This window comes from Colius striatus, chromosome 3 (genome assembly GCF_028858725.1).
Source record: "Colius striatus isolate bColStr4 chromosome 3, bColStr4.1.hap1, whole genome shotgun sequence".
In the NCBI taxonomy this organism is placed as follows: domain Eukaryota; kingdom Metazoa; phylum Chordata; class Aves; order Coliiformes; family Coliidae; genus Colius; species Colius striatus.
In genome coordinates, this window is record NC_084761.1 from 3,938,352 (window position 1) to 3,963,076 (window position 24,725).

The window sequence follows — 24,725 nt, forward strand, 5'->3', positions numbered from 1 at the left end:
AAAGTTTTTTCTTTTCAGGAAGCCTTGATTAATCTTTCTTGATGAAATGATTTTATTTTTTAAAGTATCTTTTATGGGATATATGGCTTAGGTAAGAAATATTTGGCATGGACATCTTACAGTCCTTCATTTAAGATGAATAGGTGTGGTGTTGAAGAAACATGACTTCTTATTTTATATTTCTTTTCATTTTTAAGAGAGTTTCTGTCAGAAGCATCTTTAAATTTGTAGTTTGGGATTTATGTAGCAAATGACTCTAGCCAATAATATGAAATCTGATGAGAGTTGTTTTAGCTTCAGTGGGAGATTGGGGAAGGACTTATTTTAACAAAAAATATCCCTTGTCTGTATGTCATTTTTTTTTTTTGTTTGTTTTCTAATGGAAATCTGTAAAAATACAGTATGTAAGCAAAATGAGCTTCCAAAAATACCCTAACTAGGAAAGTCATGTTGAAAACAAAAGAATAATAATAATAAGCCATTTGGCTACAGTTTAATGACTTGACCTGCGTTTGTCTTACTCAGTTTCTGATACAACCTTGTGCAAAGTGATAGTATGAAGAAATAAATGCATTTCAGGCTATAATTTCTGTGATAACGCTTCCCTCTTCATGTCTTCAGGTCTGCTGTCAGAAAATACAAATATTCAGTGAGATTCAAAATACTCTTGTGTTAAAAGAAACATGTACTGGATGTCTTAAGTTTTTGTTTGACTTTTGAGGACATCTGAAGTCCAAAATATATGTGCATGTGTATTCATGTATACACACACACACACATATACACATCTTTACATTAAATACATGCTGAATTATTCGTTCGTGTTGCAATCAGAATCAGACACAAATATCTTTAACATATCATGTCCTGGTTAGGACTCTTGCCAACAGGCAGAAGTTTGAGCAGTTATTTCTTCTTAACTTTATATTTTTAAAGCTACCATCACTATTTAAGTTTCTAAAAAAGAAAAATACAGAAGAGGAGTGAGCAAGCAATTAGATTTTCCTCAAGAGACAAGAAGAGAAAGCACTGATATTCCGCAAAACTGAGTTGATGTTTTTGTCATCTGGACTGGCTACACTATTGAAATAGATTTGAGGGATATTTTTTGATGTTTCAGTCATGTCTTTTAATTCATTTTTTTAGTAAAGTTTAATAAACCTTTCCTAAAACGAAGATACTAACCAGTGTACATTTAAATATATTGTATATACCAAAATAACAATTCAGTCAAGTGCAATATAGTGAGAGAACTATTTTTCAGACTTTGATGCCTTTTCTTCATCCCGAGTTATTCCCACAGCCCTGGCCAATATACTTTGTGACATGGTCTTTTCTGGATTTGTTTTTCAGGATACTAAAGCAGAGTGCAGTTCCTGTGTAGAAACTGAGGACAGAAAAGTAAGTGGCTTGATTTAATGTAATTTATTAGACAACTCTAGTTAGTGGGGGAGGATGTGTTTGGTTGATTTTATTGTGTTGTGCTTCTGGTTGTTTTGGGTTTTTTTTTTAAACCATGTGAGATAATGTTGTAAAACGTACACATCATAAAATATTCTAACAATAGCTCCACTAATGTATTTTAACTTCAGTGGGGACAAAAGTCTTATACTATTGAATGTATTTCTGTTAGAAGTGTGAATAACTGCTTGCTCAGAAAGGAATGAGATTATTGGTTCCATTAAACTATGAACAGTTTAAAAGACAATTTCACTTCCTGTTTTTCATTTCCATCATTAACAGAATTATCACGTCATGTGTTTATTGACCATATTGGCATATTGGGTCAAATATTTGTAAAATAACAAGAGTAAACCTGCTTTTTTTTTTTGCTTTATGAGCAGTATCTTTGACACTGATTTTTGTTTTTCCCCTTCTAAACAGATGATGTTTTGAAAAAAGCTGATCTTTTATTGTTTCTAGTTTTATTTTCTGTGAACAGGTTTAAAATATGTTCTCAGCTGTATTCTTCACCTTCTTAGCTTTCTTTAAAAATAGTATATTATGGCATGTATGTTTGAAAATACTTGAATTAAGTTACACTTTTAGGAGAAATTCTGAATTTGAAGTAATATCAATTTCCACTCTAAAATGAGGAATGCAGAATTCTTCATTCTAGCACTAGCAGCATCATATTCTCAATTTGTTTAGAAACAGTAAATCTTTACATTACTGTTAAACTAATGCTAAATTAAACATGATGCATGACACCAATGTTCTGTTACTCAGCTTTACAAAAGTCTTGTTGATGGGGTTTTTCTTTTGGCTATTGTGTCTTCCTGTGAGCATTCAGCAGCTCTTCCTCTTTTCAGAAAAAGCTGTCGAGTTCTTTTTGCTACAAGAATCAGATTTTTATTAAACAGCATTATACCAAAAGCGTTTGAGTTTTCTTTTTTAGTATCCTTTTGAGAGTCGAAGCAACCATTTTCCTGTGCATAAATTAAAGGAGTTACCCTTGATATTTACATTCCTAATGCTTTTTCAGTTCTCTTGGAGATTTTGGGAGCTTTTGTTTTTATTGTTTTTCAAAACATTTTGACAAACCAAAGCACTCATACTTTACTGCTTGCTTTTTCTGTTGCTTTTTCTGTTGCTGACTTTATGTTGCATTAAGTTTGCACTAGTGATAAATTATGCCACCTTGTATCTTGGGCAGTTCCTTCCATTTATCACAAGCATTTTGCAGACACATAGTGAGCTGCATCAGAATTAACCTGGTTAATGGTTTCATGGCAAGAACTAATTCCAAAACAAAGGCTTCACATAGAAGTATGTTCAGTTTTAAAAATTTAAATTGTCAGAAATAAATGTCAGTTTTGAAATACTTCCTCCCTGAAGAAAGTGAAATGTTTTGAGGTTTGGGGGTTTTTTTTAGGCTTCAGGTTCTGAGCATTAGCTTTTATGAAACTATGTGGGTGTTTAAATTTAGATGCATGATGCTTTTATAGCACGCTAAACTGCATTTTGGGACGTTATTTCTAAACATCAAGATCTGACTGCCTTGGTGTGGGTAGCAGCTACTGAAACTGCAAAACTAAAAGTTTCTTTTTATTGCTTGAATAATGGGGAAAAATTATAAAAAACTTGATAAGCTTTGGACTGCAGTCTTATTAATGTATGTGTTGCAATTCTTTTTCATTGTATTTAGCAAATGTACCAGCCTGTTGCCAGTAAGCTCTTTTTTTCTTGGTTTTGTGGTAGGATATTTACCTCAGTGTAAATTCCAGGAACTGTATGTAATACCTGTTCTTGTCCTAAGTGATTGCCCTGAGTTTCGGTGTTTTCCTAAGGAGCTTGCTTTCTTCAGTGACACAGGCTAGCAAGACTAACCCAACTGTCTTGCCCCACAAACAGGCAGCCTATTCAATGCAGAATATGTGATCTGGCTTTTTCTGAGAGCCCAGGCCCTAGGACTGAGCAAGGGAACTGAAATGAAAAAGCGTGAGATTCCCATGTTACCCTAAGCTCTATTACTTCAACTGGACTCTTGTGCTTACTTTCCTCTTCCTTTTTGTTCTTAGAAGCAGTGGAATGAAGGAGAGGTTTCAGTCACAGGGTCTTCAAACTTGCTGTGAAATTTGGCGAGTCTCCCTTAATGTGTCATTCAGGTTATTAACATTGCAGTGCTGAGTGCTATGAATTTCTCATCCTTTTGACTATAGCTACTGATGCATTCAAATGTGTCTTCAGGTTTACAGACCCTTCTGTGATCTTGCCTCACTAGTCACTGAAGTGATAAAAACAGACATTAAAGTTTGCTAGGTTTTGGGTTATGATTTTTATCCAACAGCAATGATAATCTGTTCAATGCTACAACTTCCAATTGCAGAAACTGAAAGTAATGTAAAGAATTGTTTTGCAAACCCCTAAATTTGCCTTCATTTTTTTTCATTTGTTGAAGCATTTGGAAAGAACTGAAATGTAATAAATGCCTATTGTTGTTACGTGATATTTTTCATCTTCGTGTTTGCTCTGCTGAGCTTAAGTGGCCCATTTACTTTAGAGTCCAGGCATGTAGATTACCAATGACCTACACAGTGATCATCAAATAAAGATACATCAATCTTGGTTAATAATAATGCAATATTTCATCTTTATTGAAAGCATAAATTAGGAACTTAAAGTAATTCATAGAACCTGAAACATTGTAAATAAATATTTTTAGACAAACTACTGCAATTAGGATATGCATCATTAGGATCTAATAATTTGCACTTCCAAAATGAAATATGCTGCTAATGAACTACATCATTAGCAATTAATGGAAAATTATCCTGGGTAACAACAAAATATTAAACTGCAAGGTGCCTTTTCTTGCAATCTTTTTTTCCTGCAGTTTCTTAATCTCTGACTTCTGAAGTAGAATTTTATATAACCATGGCTAAAGCATGGCCTGAAGGCAAACTCTAATAATTGTAATTGTTATTTTTAAATCTATTATTCTGTAAATGACAAAATGACATTTACTTATCCTAACTACTTTATCACTATGATCTGTCTCCTGCTATTTTTACTTCAACTGATTTTTTATATAAGATTCTACTTATATTTTCTGCAAGGATTCAAACCCTCAGGTTTGAGAAGAACAGATGACAAGTAATCAAGAGTCTGCTGTGACTCTATGGTTATGCATTCCTAAATTGCATTTAGCATTGCTAGAAGTGGACCCACAAAGTATACATATGACTAATATCTAACCTAACTGGCATTTTTTATATATTTTTCACACTCAACCCTTTTTTGTTTGGATTTCATACCCTCATTCTGTATATCCTAATATATGACTCGGCTTTGCTTTTAAAAGTGACATGATCCTTAAATTTTCACATATTTAACATATGTTTTATGTTAAAACATAAAAAGTGTGTTGTGGGTTTTTTCTTTGTTATTCTACCAATGTTTTCTCATATAACTTTGTGTATTGGGAGCAAACAAAAAGATTGTGGTTGAAGGGGAAAAAAAGAATACGCCCATGTAGATTCCCTTAAAATCATCTCTTCCATTTGATATAACCAAACTCTGGCTTTGATTTGCACCCCAAAACGACAGTTAATATGCAAAGCCTTTGCTCTGTGTGTAGTCTTTTACTTGTTTGTTTGTTGGGTTTCTTTTGTTGCTTTTCATCAGCTTCCCATTATCTGAAAAACCTATCCCTAATAAGTCTTCCTCATCTTTTATTTCATCTTGATTCACATCTATATTTGGTCTGAAGAATTTATGTTTTCTTTTTATATATTTATATGGAACTTGAGTAGAACGTGAGTCTTCAATATTGCAAAAAAATAATATAGAAGTAAGATTTGTCCCAGTTCCACTCTTTCCCTGAAGTCTGAACAGATCTCAATAGGACCACTTTCAGTCTGCAACTGCATTTGTTGTATCATCCAATTAACTCATGGCAATGCTGTGAAATTGAAACTCTGATATGAAGTTATCTTTCCCTTACTCCCCCACCTCCCTTTTGTTATATTTCCATCTGAAATGGAAAACCGAGACACTTAAAACTGAATGGGAAGTTAATTTACAATGACCTTATGCTGGATAACTTTGTTTCACCTGATTTTACTATTGCTTATCAGCTTTGGCTTCTTCATTTTTGTTTTATTTCAGCTTAGTCTTTTTAGTAATAGACTCACTTTTGTTGTAATATTCAGTGACATTCTCTTCAGTATTCCTTGAAGGCAACATAATGCTGACCGTTAACTAAGCAGCTAAGCATTATTAGCTTGGTGGCTCAAGGTCACTCAGGATATCTTGCTTAATTTTCTGTTCTTGAGAAGGAAAGTAGCTCATGGAGAGAATATTTTTGAAATGCATCTTGGCTTTAAAATTTACCACTTCTGAGCTCAGAGTGCAGAGGCTTTATGAGAGCAATAGACTTTATGAGTATGCATTAGGCCAATACCAGGATAGGTCAGTAAGTTAGAAAATTTCCCTGTAGTGACATAATGTTTCATAACTCCCTATTACTTTCTGTGGGGTATGGTATAGGCAGTAATGCTTTTCCTTTTCTATGCCTGCTGTGGAATATATTTTATAATTATCTTGTTTTTTTTTTTTTCTTTTTAAGTACCTTCTGTCAGAGAATCTCAAAGTACTTTACAAACAAATTAAACATGCCTATGAGGAAAGTACTTACAGTTATATTGCTCATGTTATATATGGGGAAATAGAAGTGTGAAGGGGAGACATAGGCAAGGTTACAGAGGAAGTCTGAGACAAAATGGGGAGAAAAATAAACATATATATTTTGCTTTTTCTACTCCATGTTCTCTTGTAATGTTGATTATTTTAGTTTATAATGATCATGTGAAAATGTTTTTCATGAAGGTTTAAGGCAAAATTTTTCTCTCATTAGTAGGAAGAATATGTGTCCAGTTTCTTTCACGTTCAACCAATTCTTTAAACAAGTTCTTCAAGTTACTGTGGGAGGGAATTTGTAAGGGTATCATAGTGAAGAGCGGATAAGAAGCATCATGGAGGGACTGACACAGCTACTGGCATCTAAGATTGAGGATATATTTATATACCTTTTTCTTTCATTGTAGACTCTTTTTCTGCTCTTTCAGAGTTTCCAATCAGTGAATATATGTAAGTGTCATTTTTATTCCCTTGTAAAGGCATAATGCAGTCTGCATAATTTTGTAAGGCATTTTCCCTCATGTTAAGTAAATTAATTTTGATGATGTTAGACCACTGACTCCAACAGATTGGTAGGGAAATGGCTAAATTGTGTTTGGATAAAAATTGAAAGAAATTTGAGGAAGTTTTGAATATTAATGAGCGTTCCAGTGTCTGCTAGAGTGAACAAATAATTCCTATTTCTTCTGCCTCTACCTGTTGTGCAAACAGTAAGGAGTATTATTGAACCATTGTATGATGTGACCATTTAGAGTACAGAGAATTGACCATAGAATTCAGAAAGAAGTGGGAGTAACCCAGAAGTGAGAATAATGAGCTGCTCCAAGAATAGCATCTACCTGTCACAGTATGCCGGAGGTTTCCAGTGACATTTCAGCTCATGTCAGATTTAGATGATGGTTCTTTAATCTTCCTCAGTACAGAGCTGAAAGTTTTCAAAACTCCCATAAAAGGGTAAAATTCTCAAGTGTGGGGTTGTTTTCTGGTTAGTTGTTTGTTATCAGAAATCCATGGCTGGCTCCTCCACAATAATAGTAATTCAAGATCTGTTGCACTCCAGGTATTCTAAAACTCAGAAAGGTGAAACAAGCCCATAGTCTAAGTTGTTTAGGCATTATTTATTGTTATTCATATTACTTTTAATTGTTTGGGTTTTTTTAAATCTAAGAGGTTTGTTTTCCTTTGTCTTGAGAAAAAACATAAACTAAAAGCACTACCTATATGGAGAAAATAGATCGCTGAAATTTGTCCTAAAACTTAACACACATCACTGTTCAGCCTAATAAATATTGTCAATTCTGATGTGGGGAAATACTCAGAAATCCAGTCCATTTCCTGCATGTATCTTGACACAGTGCAAAATCTTGTTGGAAAGTTTCATAGTATTTGAATGATCATAATGTCAGTCCTATTACTGCTCTCTTGTTCTTTCTGTCACTGACATGCAATTATGGAATTTCACAACTGAAGTGATGACAATTGCTTCTCTGTGTGTGTGTGTGTCTGTCCCCTTAATCCAACTCTATCTAGCAATCTGTAATTTGATAAAGTGGAATTGAAATGACAGGCATGACAGGAGTGCCAAAACAATAATTTGACCTCCTACTGAAGTGTCAACGTGTTTGGCTGCCTGACTTTTACACATGCTGAATACTCATAAGGGACACAGATAGTGTATTTATGATGCTAGGATATCTGTTAAGGCAGATTTCTAAAAAAGGTATTACTACGTTTTGCCTTTTTGCCAATGTGTTCCATCTTTTAACCATTACGTTCTCTGCCCCTGTGCTACTACTTGTAAACATGTTTGCTATTGCACATAAATTATTTTGTTAGAAGATTTTCTTCAACTATTAATTTGGAATTATAATTCTCCGGTTGTGTAGCAAATAATTTCTTGAGGAGACTATTCTTTATTTTAGGGTGAACTTTTTAATTTTAAAACTCTTGGGAGAAGTATCAAAGAATGAAGAAAGAATTATATAAAGAGTACATCATTACTTTTGCTGAAGTCCTTTAATACTGATGAAATACCTAGTTCCTCTTCATACTTGAAGGTAAATGTAATACATGTGTTGTAAACAAATTTTCTTGAGGGCATCAGTCAGCAAAGTGGGAAACTCTAGTCACAGTGTATGCAAAAGATAGAATATCAAAATGTATTTTCTGTGGTAACTGTATAGTGAAAATTTCAGTAGGATTTGAGGAAAAGCCTTTTGGAATGGGCAACTTGCCAGTGAGCAGCTTGAGTAGCTGGTACCTTTGAAATATCATCTTTTCATCGAGTTAGACTGGAGTTTAAGAAATCCTCAAAGTATTTTTGTTTGATATCCAATTGCAGTCTAAATCGAATTTAGAAGTTTCTAAAAAGATTCCATGAGCCCTGAGTTATATAATTCTTTATATACAATGTAGTAGTTCTCTGCTACTATTACATACAAAGGAAAAAAAGGCCTCTTTTTGATAAAACAGTGCTAACTTTTATCATTTCCTGTGACCAGTAGTCACGCCTTTCATCTAATATTGTTTCTAGCACGATTTTTTTAACACTGTGGCATTAAAACATCCCTTTATCTACTGTTATATTCAACATTGATGTTTGAGGTTTGTGAATTTAAAAGATGAAAAGCAATCACTCACCTGGATGAGTTCCTGTGAGACCTACACGTAAGGGACAAGCTGGAACACAAGAAGTTCCACCTAAACACAAGGAGAAACTTCTTTGCTGTGAGGATAAGGGAGCCCTGGCCCAGGCTGCCCAGGGAGGGTATGGATGCTCCTTCTTAGGAGGTTTCCAAACCTGCCTGGACACATTCCTGTGCCCCTTGAGTAAGGAGAATCTGCTTTAGCAGGGAGTTGGACTGGATGAGCTCTGGAGGTCTCTTCCAACCCCTACCATTCTGTGATTCTATGAAATTGCAAATTGTGTCCATCCCAATGGCTCTAGTGAGGCGAGGGGGAGTGTTTGCGGTTGTATACATGAGGAGGCCTTGCGCTGCCCTGTCAGGCCGACATTTTGGACTGAGTGGGCCTGGGCCTGCAGTGGAGTTGCAAAGTCAGCAGCCACAACTACTGGCTCCTGCCCACACAAGATATGGCCAGGCCCCTCAGCAGAGGCACCTCCTGCCTGGTGCACTGGAAAGGGATGAGCTGTGTGAAACAAGGATAATTCAGCAAATGACACTTCCAGTTTTCAAGAGCACGTGCTGAGGCCATCGGAACTGCAGAAAACCCACAGGCTGTAGTCTGGATGTTACGATTGGGCCATTTCTTTTTAGACAAGAAGTGTAATTAGCAGACAAAAAAACTACAAAACAAGCTGAGGTCCCTACTAATGAAGAGTGTTAGTGTCACTTTTTTTAATTTGTTTTCATGCTTTTACCACTTTGTTAACCAAAACCATAGATAGACAGTAAAGTGCCTTTTATTTAAAATAAGAAATACACATATTTCATACAAATTAACTATGATTTTTTTGCTAACTAAAGGCTTTAAAAGTCTGTTTCAGCAACAACTAGCAGAGACTAAACACAACTTAGGCTATTTCCAGCTTGCACTTGTGCTTGTATGACTCTGCATTTGGAGATGTACTCAATCTCATATTGTCATCTTGTCACAGAAGCAGTGAGAGGTTTTCCCTTGCGGTGTGATAAAGTTGCTGTAAGGTGAATTTATATTCAACTACTTGCTAGGAGCTAGGGCTATTTTTGTAGACAAATGCTTCTCAGGATAGAAGTTGAGTAGAGCATCGACTGCAACCAGTGGCTGTTTTGCCAACTTCTTAGCTCTCATGTTGAATTTCCCTTATGGAATAAAGTTTGAAATGAGGAAATTAAAATTATAGGCTTCAATGATGAAAAAACCCTTTTTGTCTATTTGAACTGAGCCACATGTTCCTGGTCACTACCAATTTTAATAATCTGTATCTTCACAATTTTTTTAACATATGAAAATATAATATTTCCATCTCATGGGATGTTAGTTGGTATAATTGTTTAACATCTTAACTGGATAATTTTTAAAAATAATTTAGAGCTAAGGTCATTTTTGGGAGAAGGCAAAGAGGAAACGAAAAAGAGGAATCACTCTTACCTCTGATTTACCATACCTGAATAATTAACCTGAGTTATAAAGTGCTGGACATTCAAGTTAAAGCTTTTTAAAAGCTGCCATTACTGCCTTAACTTATTCTTGCTCGAAATATCATTTCTGTGTTTTAAGAACTGTATAATCTGTTCATTAAGCTAGGTGAAATCTAGCCACAATGTAAATAAATGGAGTGGGCCAATGTTTGCTGGGATATGAAGCAGAAATACACAGCAGAATAACTCCTAAGAGAACTTTATATAATGAGGCCACTGTGGGAAGCCACTTAGAATGTTCTGCACTCATAGAGAATCAGAGAATTTACTCAGCCGATAAGAGTATTTATTCTTGCATAAAGCTGCCAGATGGTAACATTTAGAAAATATATACTTATTTCTGTTGTGCATTAGGCTTGTTGATATGCTTTTCGTTAGACAAGTAATCTTCCATATGTTGTTTCATTAAACTGAGATACGGATATATTTTCCATTAATTTTTCTATTCTCAAATTCTAGGCAATGCATTCTGATTTTCTTTCTTTAAAATTACAGGACAGCATTTCATACATTAACATTGCACATTGGCTGATTAAACTTATCAGGACAGCATTAATAGAATACTTTCTGACTTGTCTTTTTCACTTCTCCAAAAAGTAAAATAAACAGATATACAAGTTGTAATTTGTAAATGTATACAACTTCTGTGGTTAATTCAAAGTTTTGGAAAATGACAAACCTTCCTAGAAGAGATTGAGAAATATTTTTCATTACCTTTATGTGTCTAGATCGTAAATCTGCGATGTAATTCCTGAACTATTTTGAACTGAAATGTTCTTTTTCATAGAGACACCTCATTTCTTAAAGTATATGCAGTTTAGAAGGAAGTGTATGTCTTAAAGCATTAAAACCTTTTCTTTTCTCCTGTTTGAATACATGTCCATCTGTGCTTAGCCATATAAATGTTCTATTCCTACACTTTAATTTTTCTTGCAGTAAGAAAAAAGGCCACTATTCACTTCACAGGTGTTTGAAATAGATGTTCTGTTTTCATGAAGTATCCTTAAAGAGCTTTATTGGTGAGGTGGAAGTCTATGGGATATTTATTTCCCAGGGAAAATACTGGAATGGCATGAACTAGCCTGATTACTGAGGTGTCAGCATGAGGAAAAGATAAAGCCTTGATGCTGTACAAGCACTGTTTAGTATATCCAAAATATTGGTGTGTTAACAATAACGTTATAGGGAAAATCTATTGGTAAGCCTCAGACTGCTGAAACTATTCACCAAAAATTACCCCAGCAGAACAGGATTTCTATGGGAAGTGAGGAAAGCTATGCATTCACCTACTTCTAAGCCAGTAGGTTTTTGGTCTGAACATACAGCGTTTATTTATTTATAGTTGAAAGGCGTCCATAAGTCTTTGTACTGTGTCCCTTCACTGCCAAAGTTTCAGCACTTCCCAGGGAAGCAGAGGATGGATTTATGGGCTATTAATGAGCAGGGAAAGCTTTATGTCATTTGTGTTTGAGTTTAGACTTTGATTATCATCTAGGCATAAATTGATCAGATGTCTTTCCAGGAGCACAAACACGACAAGATTATCAGTGGCAGATTGTTTTCAGCATATTTGAAGGAGACAGGCTGAATCAGACCATTGTTTTGTTTGCCAAATTAATATCTGGGATGTAATCCAACCTGATTAACAGTATGTCTATGATTGGATCATGAAAGGGTAAGCAGACGTTTGGAAGGGGCATTTCATACCTGCTGGCTGTGTTACTTCCCCAGTAGCTTGAACACATGCAAGAATATGCTTCTATCCAGTAAACCAATTCATTTATCATTGATTCCAGTTTGTCTTTCTATGTTGCATTGGATCTCTTGCCAGGTAAATCTTTCCTCTCTAGCAATAGATGGCCTTTTAAAGATGTCTGGCACTGGGCAGTTTGATCAACACTTCTTAATTCAGTTGCTTCAGAACTGACTTCAACAGTGACATTTTCTTTAATGAAGCCTATTGTTATGGGAGCATTTATGCTTAAATGTCTATCCATATTTGCAAATTTGAATGTGTATGCATGTTTCTGTTGTCTTTGGAACAGTGCTGCTGATACTTATATGAGAAGTAAAGAAAGAGTTAATGGATTTTTTAAAAAATTCTTTCTTTTTTTTTCTTAGAAGTATATTTAATTGTCTTTTTGTTTGATGGGTGATACTTTATGGTTTATATATAAAAGACACTTTCCAGATTTAATTCATGTAATCATGGCAGTTTTGCACAGTTAAGTCAAAAATTTCTTCTTGCTGATCGAGGTTGGAAAAGTCTGTGATTCTACTGTTTATCTCAACTGCTTGAGTACTGAAATAGAACATCAGGGCAATATTAGAAGAACTAGTGTACAGGGATGTTTCCCTATGACATACTTGCTGTATATCAATTTTTTATGAAATAGGGGGATATTTCTGAAAAGGTGGTGTAAGTATTAAAAGAAAAATGCTGATGTTCAAAGTGTAAGAGTAAATTATTTCTATTTCTTAATCCTCACCCTATCAGCAGACTAATGTACAAAAGAAAGCTAATATCCTTTTTCTTTTTCCTGGATAATGGTAATATACCTACTGTCCAAACTTTTTTGTTTTGAAAATGCCATTAAAAAAATGCCATTAAAGATTAAAGAGTACATGATTTCTATTGCTATCATTCATTTTCAAGACTTGTAAATGTTGAAGGCCAAGGAACAGAATAGGTATGTGCATTGTCTGAAATCCAGTAGGGAATGTCTGTTTCAGCAAATTTGATTTGTTCCTCTCATACAATTTTGCTCTGTGGTATTTTCCTGTACAGATAAATGATTAGTGAATGACATAAGACAAAGTTTGCAGGAGAAGGTAAAATCTTATTGCACTAAATCAATGTCATGTTACACCAATGCATTTGATCATTTATTTTCCTGGAAAACATCCTTTGTGCCTTAGATGATCACAGTTACAACACTGGTATTCTTACCTACTAAATATTTGTATCTTTGTATTTTTATCACATTGCTTCCTTATTTTCTTTCTTCTACCTTCCTCATATGCATTTATTACTTTATTTCTGCTAAAGAGCTTCCAATATTTCTTTGGTTCATAGTACTAACCTAAATCAAGGTGTGCTTTGTTACTTTGTGATGACAGGTGCGATAGGTAACAACTAGTCAACACATTTTCTGGCTTTCTCACTGGCTCTTTTGTCCTTGGCAAGTCAATGTCTTCATCTGTCTATATAGTAGCGATGAAACACTTACCTAGATAGCTTAGAACAGTTGTTTTTGTCTTCCAGATTGATTCTTTTTCATTACTATTGAGATGCGAATTGCTTAATCAGTTTATTTCTAACCAATTTTGGTCGAAAATTTCTCATGACAATATTTCAGTAGTTTTGAAATACAGCTAAATAGAGGATTTTTTTTCCCCTTCCGTATTTGTTAAATTCTACAAAATGCTTTGAAGAACTGTAATGCATTGTTTATTAAAAATGTAACAAGTTTTCAATCTTTATTACAGTGTAAGTAGAAAGTGTTAAAGCTAAGTTGAAAATATTTAGAATCAGTATTGCAAGAAATCTCTGAGTATATTAAAATTCAGTAACATTCATAAAAGTAACACTCCTTCATTGTGCATTTATTTGTATCAAAGTCAAAATCTCTCTAAAAGTGTTTCTGATTAAGGAACTAATTTCAGCTACGTGAAGCTGTGTTTTGGTTTTTTTCAGTTCTGTGAAGTTGGGAACCTTCTCTTTTTTTTCCTCTTCTTTCTTTGAGAAGTGAAGTAATTCTCTGCCTTTAAGGATATGATAGCTTATATAATTCAAGTTGTTAATTAACTGATCATAAAGTGGTTTAAGTTTTTTAAGATACATAAATAGATTCAGATGCTTTATATTGTTCTGTTACTATCACAGTTTTTTAACTTCAGCATTAATAGACATGTTGCAAATCTTGTGTCTCGGCGTTCTTTGTCTTAATGATTGCAAACAAGGCTTACTTCTCTAAAGTTATTCAGAGGAATAATATGTTGATAAACTCAAGATATCCTTCAAGAGAAGGTTTTTGAGGAAGAAAACTTCAGAGAAACAAATGACATATATGAAGTCCTCTGTGTGGTCAGGGCTTTGTTTTTAAAAAAAGTTCAGCACTTTACGTTTGACTGTGCCTGGTGACAACTTAAGATTAGGTACTGTCCTGCCAAAAAAAACAGTCTCTTAGAGAATACTCTTTGTGAAAATGAGTTATAGTTAGCAATTGTAGAGGGTAGGAACACAGTACAGTGACTGGCTCTGTGATCTATTAGTAGTGCCATGAATCCTGTGCAGATGCCCACATGGAATTTTTTGCACTTTCCTTTGGTCATGTAACACAAACTTCAACATGGAATGGAACTTGGGAAACAGAGTCAAAAACTTAATATCTTCTTTGTCATATATTTCAGTTTGAACTTACCATTCTCTGCGTTCAGCAGGAACCTAATTTTTCGTTCAGTTTATTCATGGCAGTGAGCACTGGCTCCAAGACTAATGCTGGAGGCTGGTACGCTTCAGTCAAAGCCTTAAATGGAACATGTATACAAAATTAAAGAGCATGTTTATCAAATTCTCTAATGTTGTTTTTGTTCCTATGGAAGAAATCACTACATTAAAAATCAATGTTTCTCCTTGGAAGTAGAGTTGTATTTTGAAGGAGTATCTGACACTACTGTGGAAAAGCCTGGAGAAATACCTGCAAGGTTCTTTTTCTCTTTTTGTTTTTGTAACATCCATCCCCAAACAACAGCCAAAACAACAAAGCCACTCAAAGCTTCTTGTATATTGCTTGTTTCAGTTTCTTTTCCTGATTCAGTCATTCCTCCAGCTTCAATACACCATAGGTCATGATTAGGTAAGCCTTCTCAAAGCACTGTGCTGGTTTTTTTTATAGGCATTAACATGACTTTAAGTTTTAAACCAAGCACTACTTTAGAGTGACTGAGTTTTCTTTTAAGTAGGTTAAACCATCATATCTTCTACCAACCATACTACAGTCATGGTATTTAATGGGGTCTTGCATGATGTTTCAATCTACAAAATTGATGTGAATTTTCCTGTATATGTTATTGTTATGGATTAATCTGTTTCATATAAGCACAGATAACCAGTTTTAGAAGTAAAATTTGCCTGCAACTCTTTCTAGGGAGACATTTGAATGTACAAACTTGTTTTCCTGCTCTTCTATTTCCATGTAGTTAGAGAGCTCCTACTGACTATTACCTTAAATGTATAACATGGTGACTGTTTTTATTCCTTTGCTATAGCTCCTCTACCTTGTTGAATTTACTTTTACACTCTATTACCTTCCTCTGGGGTGCTTGAACTACATCTGTGTCCATCTTCTAATTTCATCAAATGCATAATGTGTCAGTATCCACTGTATCTAGTTTTGATCTGAGTACCAATTAGCACATGCTTGTGTTTTCCAGATGCATTTATCTCCCAAATTCTGTACCAGAAAGCCAATTCTACCTTAACTGTATGCTGCTTTTTTTGAAAGAGCTGTACCTCATCACAAATTTATTATGCTGTGCATATTAACTTCACATGCACTATGAGCTGGATTTCTGGCCAGTTTTGGTTTGCAGTGAGAAACAAATGCTTTTGAGATACATTTGACATTCATTCTTTAAATGGACCCAGGTAACCTTATTTACAGTCCCTGACATTTTCAAAGGAATTTAAGTGGAATATAGCTGAAAGACTGAAATTCCCTTGAAGAATCTCCAAAAAACTTTTTAATTCTCAACGTTTCCTCAGTACTTGTCACAGCCATTAAGAAAATTGAGATCAACTAGTTAAGGCTTCTCCATGTACAGTGCTACCTTTGAAACAGCTATGGTTTCAGTGAGACTGCATCTTAGCACATGGAATAAAAAGCATCCACTTACATCATAGGTATATGTGTTCCAAAAGTCAAAAAAAGTTTCATTTTAGGAGTTCTCTTCACTTTAGGAATGTAAATAAGAACAAAAGCTGTCGAAGAATGTGTATATTTCTTTTACTGGCCCCTTACAGTGAATTGTGTTTTGAAACTTGGCTTATTTGCTTCTTTACTTTTGAAGTAAACAATAATGTACTGTAATCTGACGTGTTGCAACATAACATGAGAGACTAAGAACTGAGTCAGACCGAAACCTAGACCAAGTTATTCTGCATGCTAATGAAATTGTTTTAAAAACTATGAAGCTTCATACTCTTCTTAAAAGAAGTTATTATTGGAAATGTCACAAACTGCTCTTACCTGGCCTTTTATTTCCCCGTGTATGTAGAACCTACCCAAGTTTATTATTTGTGTCCTCAGGGCCATACATATTACATATTTTATTTATTCTATAGGTCTGAAGTTTAGGGCTAAAATTTTCCATATAAATGCTACAAATCTCCTTAGTATTTTTCATTAACACTCACTTGTATGATGTTGAGGTTTGATCTTTTTAAAATTTAAATGTTTAACTTAACCAGTTGCATTTTGACATCTGATGGTGATACAGCTGACATTACCAGAAGATGGCAGTGCAGGCTAAAAGAAAATATGCATTCAGATAGGAAAAACTTTCTCCTTTATAAATTAAATGGTTGGGATTTTTTTTTCTCCTTCCCCCCTCCCCAACTTAATTTTATAATAACTTAATTATTCTAAGACTTGCTCATCCTCAACAGAAGCAATGGTTTTTATTCTGTGTTATTGTACTGTCACTACAGCTTGTCTGTGCATTCTCTTACTTGGTTTAAATCTTGGTTTAGACCTGATGCAACTCCAAACCAATTTTTTTCTACCAACTCTGTGTATTATTTTTAATTTGGTCGACTCTCACTCCACTAGATCTGATTTTGTAAGCATTTTGCATTAAAAGAAACCCCAGAACTCCAAGCCACTGTTTCTACTTATTTTTCTGCACTGTTTGTTCAATATAGTAATAATTTAAGCATTCCAATAGTGAGATCACTGTAGTATCTTAAAATATATTTAGAACTGTAGTTTTCTGTTTATAAGTTACATATAGTCCATTTATGTCACAGCAGCTGCTCTTTTTCTCTTCATCACACAAGAACCAGACAATGAAGAGATGAAACTAATTAGTTAAAGGCATTAGAAAGTACAGCTTACTTTTTAGGCTGTCATCTGGAAACTTCCCTAAGTACTAAAATGAGTGCATTTCTAATGTCCAAGTGACTTGAATGTCATACAGAAATCTCAATGCTTTCTTTTCACCTCCCTTCTCCCTTTCTCCCCAAACTCTTGATGCCTTTTAGGCATTATTTGTATTACATCATTTTATTAGAGGGAGAACATTAGGGCAAGAGTTATTTATCTTGTTAAGGATTTCCTGTTTATTCTGTTCAGAATGAGGGAGGAGAAGATGCAGTAGCCAATTCATTAAGGGAGCATACGAATAATACAATACAAAACTAGCTTGAAGGATCTGATGATGAGTAGGTGAATTGTTGTGGGATGGTGCTTTTGCAAATTGAGTTTATTTTTGTAACAGCCATGATTGAAACTTTTCAGAAAAGCAATTCTATTAATTTGTTGAAGACACAGTGAATACATTACTAATCTAAGAATGTGCCACAACTCCACAGTTTCTACAGCATTTTGCTGAGATTTGCTTTACTCTGTAATGTGATTGCTATGCTTAAGCAAATTTATCTGAGCAGTTTTATTACCTGTAATACTGGGGCTTTTATTTTTCTTATTGATGCATGTGTGATTGCAAACATCTTGGGCTTTTGTAACAGGGTTGCTGTTACAATATTTTTCACAAAACATTTGCAAATGCATCCTTAAGGAATAGGCTAATACAGTGGTTGACATTTATATAAGAAGGGGTGAAATTAGTACTGGATTCTTTTACTATGAAACCCCAGTGTAAAACTCCTGGGGATAACAGAGGCCCATAACTATTAACTTGCCTTTTCTAGCCAGTCGATTAAAGTCTGACTTCTGTGACCTGCAGGGCACATGGCAGGACCAGTCCAGTGTTTATTTGCAGGCATGTTATGTAGTTGGATAGTATTACAGTAAAGTAGTTCTGTAAGTAACAAATCAGAAATTGCATAACCTATATTATTCTACGTAGTCTTTTTGCTGCTGATGAACTGCTGATATGATAATATGTGTTCTCTTACAGTGTATTTAATCTCTTACATTAAATAGCACTAGAAAGCTTAAAACAGAGCACAAGATATAGTTCTAAATTTAAGTTCCATTCCTATTACGTTAAATTTGTAGTCAGAATTTCTGAGTATGGTGTTTAGATTATATACATACAACTGTTTATAGTCTTTGAAAAGAGAAATTCTAGTTGATAGACACATTGCTGATCTCCAATTTGATTCTGTACCCAACTGAAGAGTAAGTTCATACAGAATTTGGAAGTTATGAATTTACTCAATCTGACTAATGCTATATTAATAGTAGCCTGTAGTATGTTCAAAGCTGGCTAGACTGGCTATAATGATTGTCTGTCTAGAGATGTGATTAACACAAATGAATCTGTGACTCCTGTGAAATCCATAGGTTTGTGCAACAAACATGGAATTTGCAACTTCTATAATTAAGTTTGCCTTGGTTGTGGGCTTTTTTATTTTTTCCCCTCCTCTCTACACCTCCTTTTCTTCTTAATAGTTTCTGAACGTAATGTAACATCTTTGCTGCCAGTCTAGTTATTTGTTCACGGTTTTTACCTGTTGCCTTGATCTCATCAGACTGATTTTTTCTTTTGTCTTCATGCTTAATTATAAGATTCCATTACAAGGTTAAGCTACATTTATTAACAGTGCTCTTTGAAGACATAAGATATATATTTATAGTATGGAATAATTATTCAATAAACTGTTTAAGGTTTAATGACATTAGAATCAACTGCTAATGTCATTTTAACATGGATTTAAAGCATAAGGAATTTTGCTGTCTGGATGGTGCTAAGTCTGTGAGAAGAGATTCCTAAAATATGTGACCACTGTGGGGATTTTTATTATTAAATCAGTTTAATTCCTTTTGAAAATGCTGCAATACTGCACAGGCAAGGCCTGGATATTGCCTGAAGGTAGCCATTTGCCCAGTTATTGAACTGGATGGAGAACTTGGCTGTTTGTGGAAGAACTCCTATTCTGCTCTACTTATGAAAAAAACTGGTTGGGGTCTACTAGTGGCATCCAAAGCTTCGTTCCATAAAGAGGCCTTTCTGTTATTCTTCATTAGTTTCTGACTGATTGCCTATACACAGGCTATACACTGAAATGATCAATTTCTGATGTTACAATTCTCCCACAAAATTATGTGACTTTTTTTTCTGAAAGGCTCATTCAGCCAATCTTGTCTGATTTCGTTGGGAGTGGATGCTTGTTCTTGCTTTTAGGATTGAGGCTGTGTTGATAAGTAAGAGCATTCGTAAGTGCTGAGCTAAGGTGTGTCAACACAACATACATTTGTTTGTTGTATTACGTGAGAAATTAATTTTAACCCCAAAATTCTCTGTATAATTTATGAGCTTTTGTGGCTACCTTGGTGAAACTGTAGGCACAAATTCTTGAAGACTCTTAAACACCAGGAATAGTTTCTTGAAATCAGGTGTCTGCTGACAGCTAATTATATTTCCAAGAACAATACATTTAGCAGAAAATGTGATTTGAGCAAAGGGTATGAAGTACTCAGCTTTATAGAGATATTACATATTACAATACTAGATGCAGACTGTTGCCCTGAAGATACAGGAAAAGATTATGGTCACCACGATTGTTCCTATCCCACTTTCCATCATGTAAATCTGTTAAAACCCGGTAACTTTCATGAAAGCTTCATTGGTTAAAGAAACTTATACAATAGACCTTTGTGTATTTAGCAAAGTACCTAATGGTTTCCTTTGAAAAGAAGTCTCTCAGAAATAGTCTCCTGTATAATCTTGGCCTTTTCAGAGATAAGGTTATGAGAAAAAAATCAGCAGATAATGATGCTGATACTGTATGATTAAGGCATACAAGTACTACCGTCAATAAAGAAAGTAATGCATTTATACGTAGATTTTGAGAGTTTTTTACTTTCAGTGAAGTTTTTAAAGCCAAAATTTCAGGCTGATATTTACTTGTGTTTTTCTGTTTGGATTTTTCTGTATGACTTATCTTCTTCCTTTTCCTATATAACTTTTTTTAAAGTTTACTGTTGAAGAGCCTCAGGAGAGGTGGAACTGTTTATTAGGCTACAAAACAGTTTTGTTTTCTTGGTTTGGTTTGTATCAATTGTCTCCATCAGAATCCCATAATAGTAACACAGTCCTACTAAAAGAGTTAATATACCAGCCTTTCCAGTAATTCATAACTTCTCTGATAAAATAGTATATAGTTTGTATATTTTTTTTTCCTTAAGATGTTAGAAGTTTTTTAAAAGCAGATCCACTGAATTCAAACTTGAAAAGAAGTCAGTGCTAGCTTGTAATTGCATATTCTAGATTTTCTTCAGGAAGAACAGGAAAAAGCTACTGATATTCTGTGGTCCTGTAATTTCAAAATGCCCCATAGTTCTTCCTCAACTATTTTTCTTAATTTACCTATGTATTCTTTGCTTAGAAAATATGTGCATTCATGAAAATGTGCAGCTGCCTTAAAAAGTCTTCCTAATTGTTAAATATGCCATTTTCTAAATTATTCCTTTAATGATCTCCTTCTCAAAATTTCTTTTTGTTTCAGTCTTTATTTAATTCTTCCATTCTTAATTGTTGGCAAACAGTAACAAAGCGATCTCCACTTCTATATAGAGGTGGTAGAAAACTTGAAAATGTGTAAAATGGAAAAGAGGATTAAAAAAACTCCTTCACCTATTGTTTCAGTTCTTATGATTTAGAGAGTTACTGACTTGGTGTTAAATGAGAACACGAATTTCTCAAACTGTCCCACAGAGAAGAAACAGGTCCCTTCCTTTTATGGACAAACTTGTTTTATATTGGAATCCAGTTTACTCTAGTGCCCCTCCTGCTAACAGAAAGCAGAGAACTCTGTGGTCATACAGATTAGATGTGTATCCTTGCTTTCACAGGTGATCAATTGATTAGCTAGAAAATAAGATATTCACTGCAAGAGGGCCAGCAGTTACAAAAGATGAATGTTTTACCTACTTTCCTTGAGAACAAATAATTTTGCCATCTGTTCTGATCCCCTGACAAAGACTTCAGGTTAGGATTTCTTCAGTGCTTACTGTGGAACAGTGTTGGTGTTTGTATACTTAGTTCCTTTCTGTTTGCACGGTCAATAGATTTGAAGTGTTCCTTCAAGATGTGGAGCAAATGTTTCCTTGAAGGTATTACATGAGTGAGTGTGAAGGAGCTTAGATGTAGCCTGTGAGTAAGAAGCTCTTTTAATGGTACTACATGCATTTTCATAGAATTGTAGGGTTGGAAGGGACCTTTAGAGATCATCTAGTCCAACCCCCCTGCAGAAGCAGGTTCACATAGATCAGGTCACATAGGAACATGTCCAGGAGGGTCTTGAAAACCTCCAAGGAAGAAGATTCCACAACCCCCCTGGGCAGCCTGTGCCAGGGCTCCCTCACTCTCACAGTGAAATAGTTTTTTTTAGTATGTTTAAGTGGAACTTTTTGTGTTCCAGCTTCATCCCATCACCCCTTGTCCTGTTACTAGCTACTATAGAAAAGAGGGATGTCCCAAACTCCTGACACTCACCCTTTAGATATTTATAAATGTTAATAAGATCTCCCTTCAATCTCCTCTTCTCCAGACTAAACAGCCCCAGTTCCTGCAGCCTTTCCTCGTATGAAAGATGTTCTATACCCTTGATCATCTTGGCGGCCCAGTGCTGGCCTCTCTCCAGCATTTCCCTGTCCTTCTTGAGCTGAGGAGCCCAGAACTGGACACAGTACTCTAGATGAGGCCTCACCAGGGCAGAGTAGAGGGGGAGAAGAACCTCCCTTGACCTGCTGGCCACACTCTTCTTGATGCATCCCAGGATGCCATTGGCCTTCTTGGCCACGAGGGCACATTGCTGGCTCATATTTAGCTTATTATCAATAAGGACTCCCAGGTCTCTCTCTGCAGAGCTGGTCTTCAGCAGTTCGACCCCCAGCCTGTCCTGGTGCATGGGGTTGTTCCTTCCCAGATGCAGGACTCTGCACTTATCCTTGTTGAACGTCATGAGGTTCCTCTCTGCCCAAGTCTCAAGCTGGTCGAGATCCCGCTAAATGGCAGCACAGCATTCTGGGGAATCAGCCAGTCCTCCCAGCTTGGTGTCATCAGCGAACTTGCTGAGGGTACACTCTGTGTTTTAGAATATAATGGGTTTCTTTAAGGAGGAATAAAATTTTTTTAATGTTTTCTCAAGCACATTGTTCCAGGCTTATAATACTGACATATCTTCAAGTGGAAGCAGGAAAAAGAAGATGGAGTAACGATAAGCCTCTATCTTGAGCTTTAGTCAAAGCACCCCATGACTCTTTTAGTGTTCCGATCTTAGAATTTCCTCTAATAGTCTGTGGAATCCTGTAGAAAACTATTTGGTCTACTTAATGCTTTTTTAATGATATTTTTAATCCCAAGTAAACCAGCCCTGTGGCTATTCTGTGTGATAGGGAAGCTGTTTATAATCAAAGGCACTTGAAACTTTGAATCTTTTGAATCTTTGAAACCAGAATCTTCTGAGGATATTAGGAAAAGCTTTTCCTCTTAATTTACCTTAATGTAGACAGTTGTGAAATTACATTGAGATAATTACAGAAGCTTGGGTTTAGTTTCAGTTGTAGTTGCAGAAGTACCAGCACAGTGTGATGAAGGCTCTTCCTTTGGCGTTTGCAGTAGAACAACTCTCTGTATGTTCCAATAATTTACTTCTCTTTTAAGGTACTCATATATAGCCACACTACTGCTAAATCATGGGGGCATTATAGATGCCTTGTTATATTATTTTTCCTATATGGAAATTGATAGGTAGCAGAGGCTGGATATTGCCAAGTAAACTATTCTCAACTCTGAAATACTTTTATGTTGTTAAAAAGAAAAAAACAGAAGCTCAGAGTTTCAGTGTTCTCTGCAAAATCATCTATTGTGTTGTGGGAAATGTGATGGTTAGAGGAGTTGATTGGGGGAAATAAATGTGTTTATGATCAGAATGCAGATATTTGTAATGGTATTTTTATTTTTCAGCAAAGACTGAATAAAATCTGCTTTTAAAGAAACCTGTAAAAATACAGTTTAATCAACATTTTGCTCTAAGGTTTTCTTATATGTGAGCTTTACCCTCTCTGCTGTCTGTGTGCAGAGAAGAATGTATTTTCCCCTTACATAGCACCAAGATAATATGATGTAATTTTACCAGCTAGTTCAATTTAGAAAGCATCAAGTTTGGAGAGAGGGGAAGCTTCATGAGTTTTAGAAGTCTTTTTTTGCTTAATAGGAAAGTAATGATTAATTTTTGGGAACACAGAAAAAAATAACTACACATCTTTATTGTTGCATATTACGTAGTTTTCATATCCCACTGTTAATTGATGCTAATGTACCTGTGTAGTGATACCTATATTTACACCAAGAAAGATTTGTGGTCCTCTGCATGCTGGAAAGAAACACCAAGAAGGGATAAGAGGAATTTCATGTTTTTGTCTGTTAATAAAACATTAAATATGGGCAATGTTGTTTTCTAATGATACCCTATATAAACTCAAAAGTCTAAAAATGCATTTAGTTCTCTGCTGATTATAATGCTGTAGTAAATCAAAAATGACTGCGTAAAAAAACTTTCATAAAGCCAGCTCAGTCTTTTTAAATGATGGGCTGGCAACGAGAGATCCTTTATTCTTTTCCCCCCTTGTTTTTCCTTGGGGTAATGAAAAATGAAAAATGTCGTGTAAATGTCAAAAACGTCGTAAAGAATAAATCCTAGGGGTTGGTTAATGAAACTGTTCTGCCTGGTGGCAAGCAGCAGGCCCTCATCACTACAACAATTAGCACCAGAATGCTTTGAGCAGTAATATCTCAAGAACTGTGTACCACATTCCATCACTGATTCCTAATTTACTTAAAGTCTCCTAGGCACCTGGCTTAGACTGAAATAAAAAGTAATGAAGCTGCTGTAGCATCTTCCTCATCACTACCACCATATTTTTAGCTGTCTGTGCCATGGAGATTTGCCATCTACCATCCATGTATTAAAAACCCTAAAGATTGCTTGAGTTACAAATACTAGATGTTCTCTATCACCATTTCATTATTAGTTGGGTTATATAAATAAATGTACATGTTCTATATTATTTAAAAGTGATATTTCTGTTTATGATTTCAGACATGCAATCTGTGCTGTCACAGTTGCAGTGGTATGCAGCTTGCATTGATAGTGCAACAAGGAATGGAACTGAAAAGTGAAAAATAAAGCATGGAAGATATCAAAACAGGATACTTAGTAGCTCATGAAAATTACTGTTTCCTATAATT

General features: G+C 35.1%; 1 protein-coding gene across 1 annotated transcript in view; it reads left to right on the plus strand.

Annotated features, from left to right (window-relative positions):
- Positions 1-24,725, plus strand: part of RBFOX1 (RNA binding fox-1 homolog 1) — a 1,234,970-nt gene that overhangs the window by 674,640 nt on the left and 535,605 nt on the right. Inside the window, exon 5 of the mRNA XM_061991822.1 lies at positions 1,354-1,401. Coding sequence (XP_061847806.1) covers positions 1,354-1,401 — 48 coding nt within the window. The remainder of the gene's footprint in view (positions 1-1,353; positions 1,402-24,725) is intronic.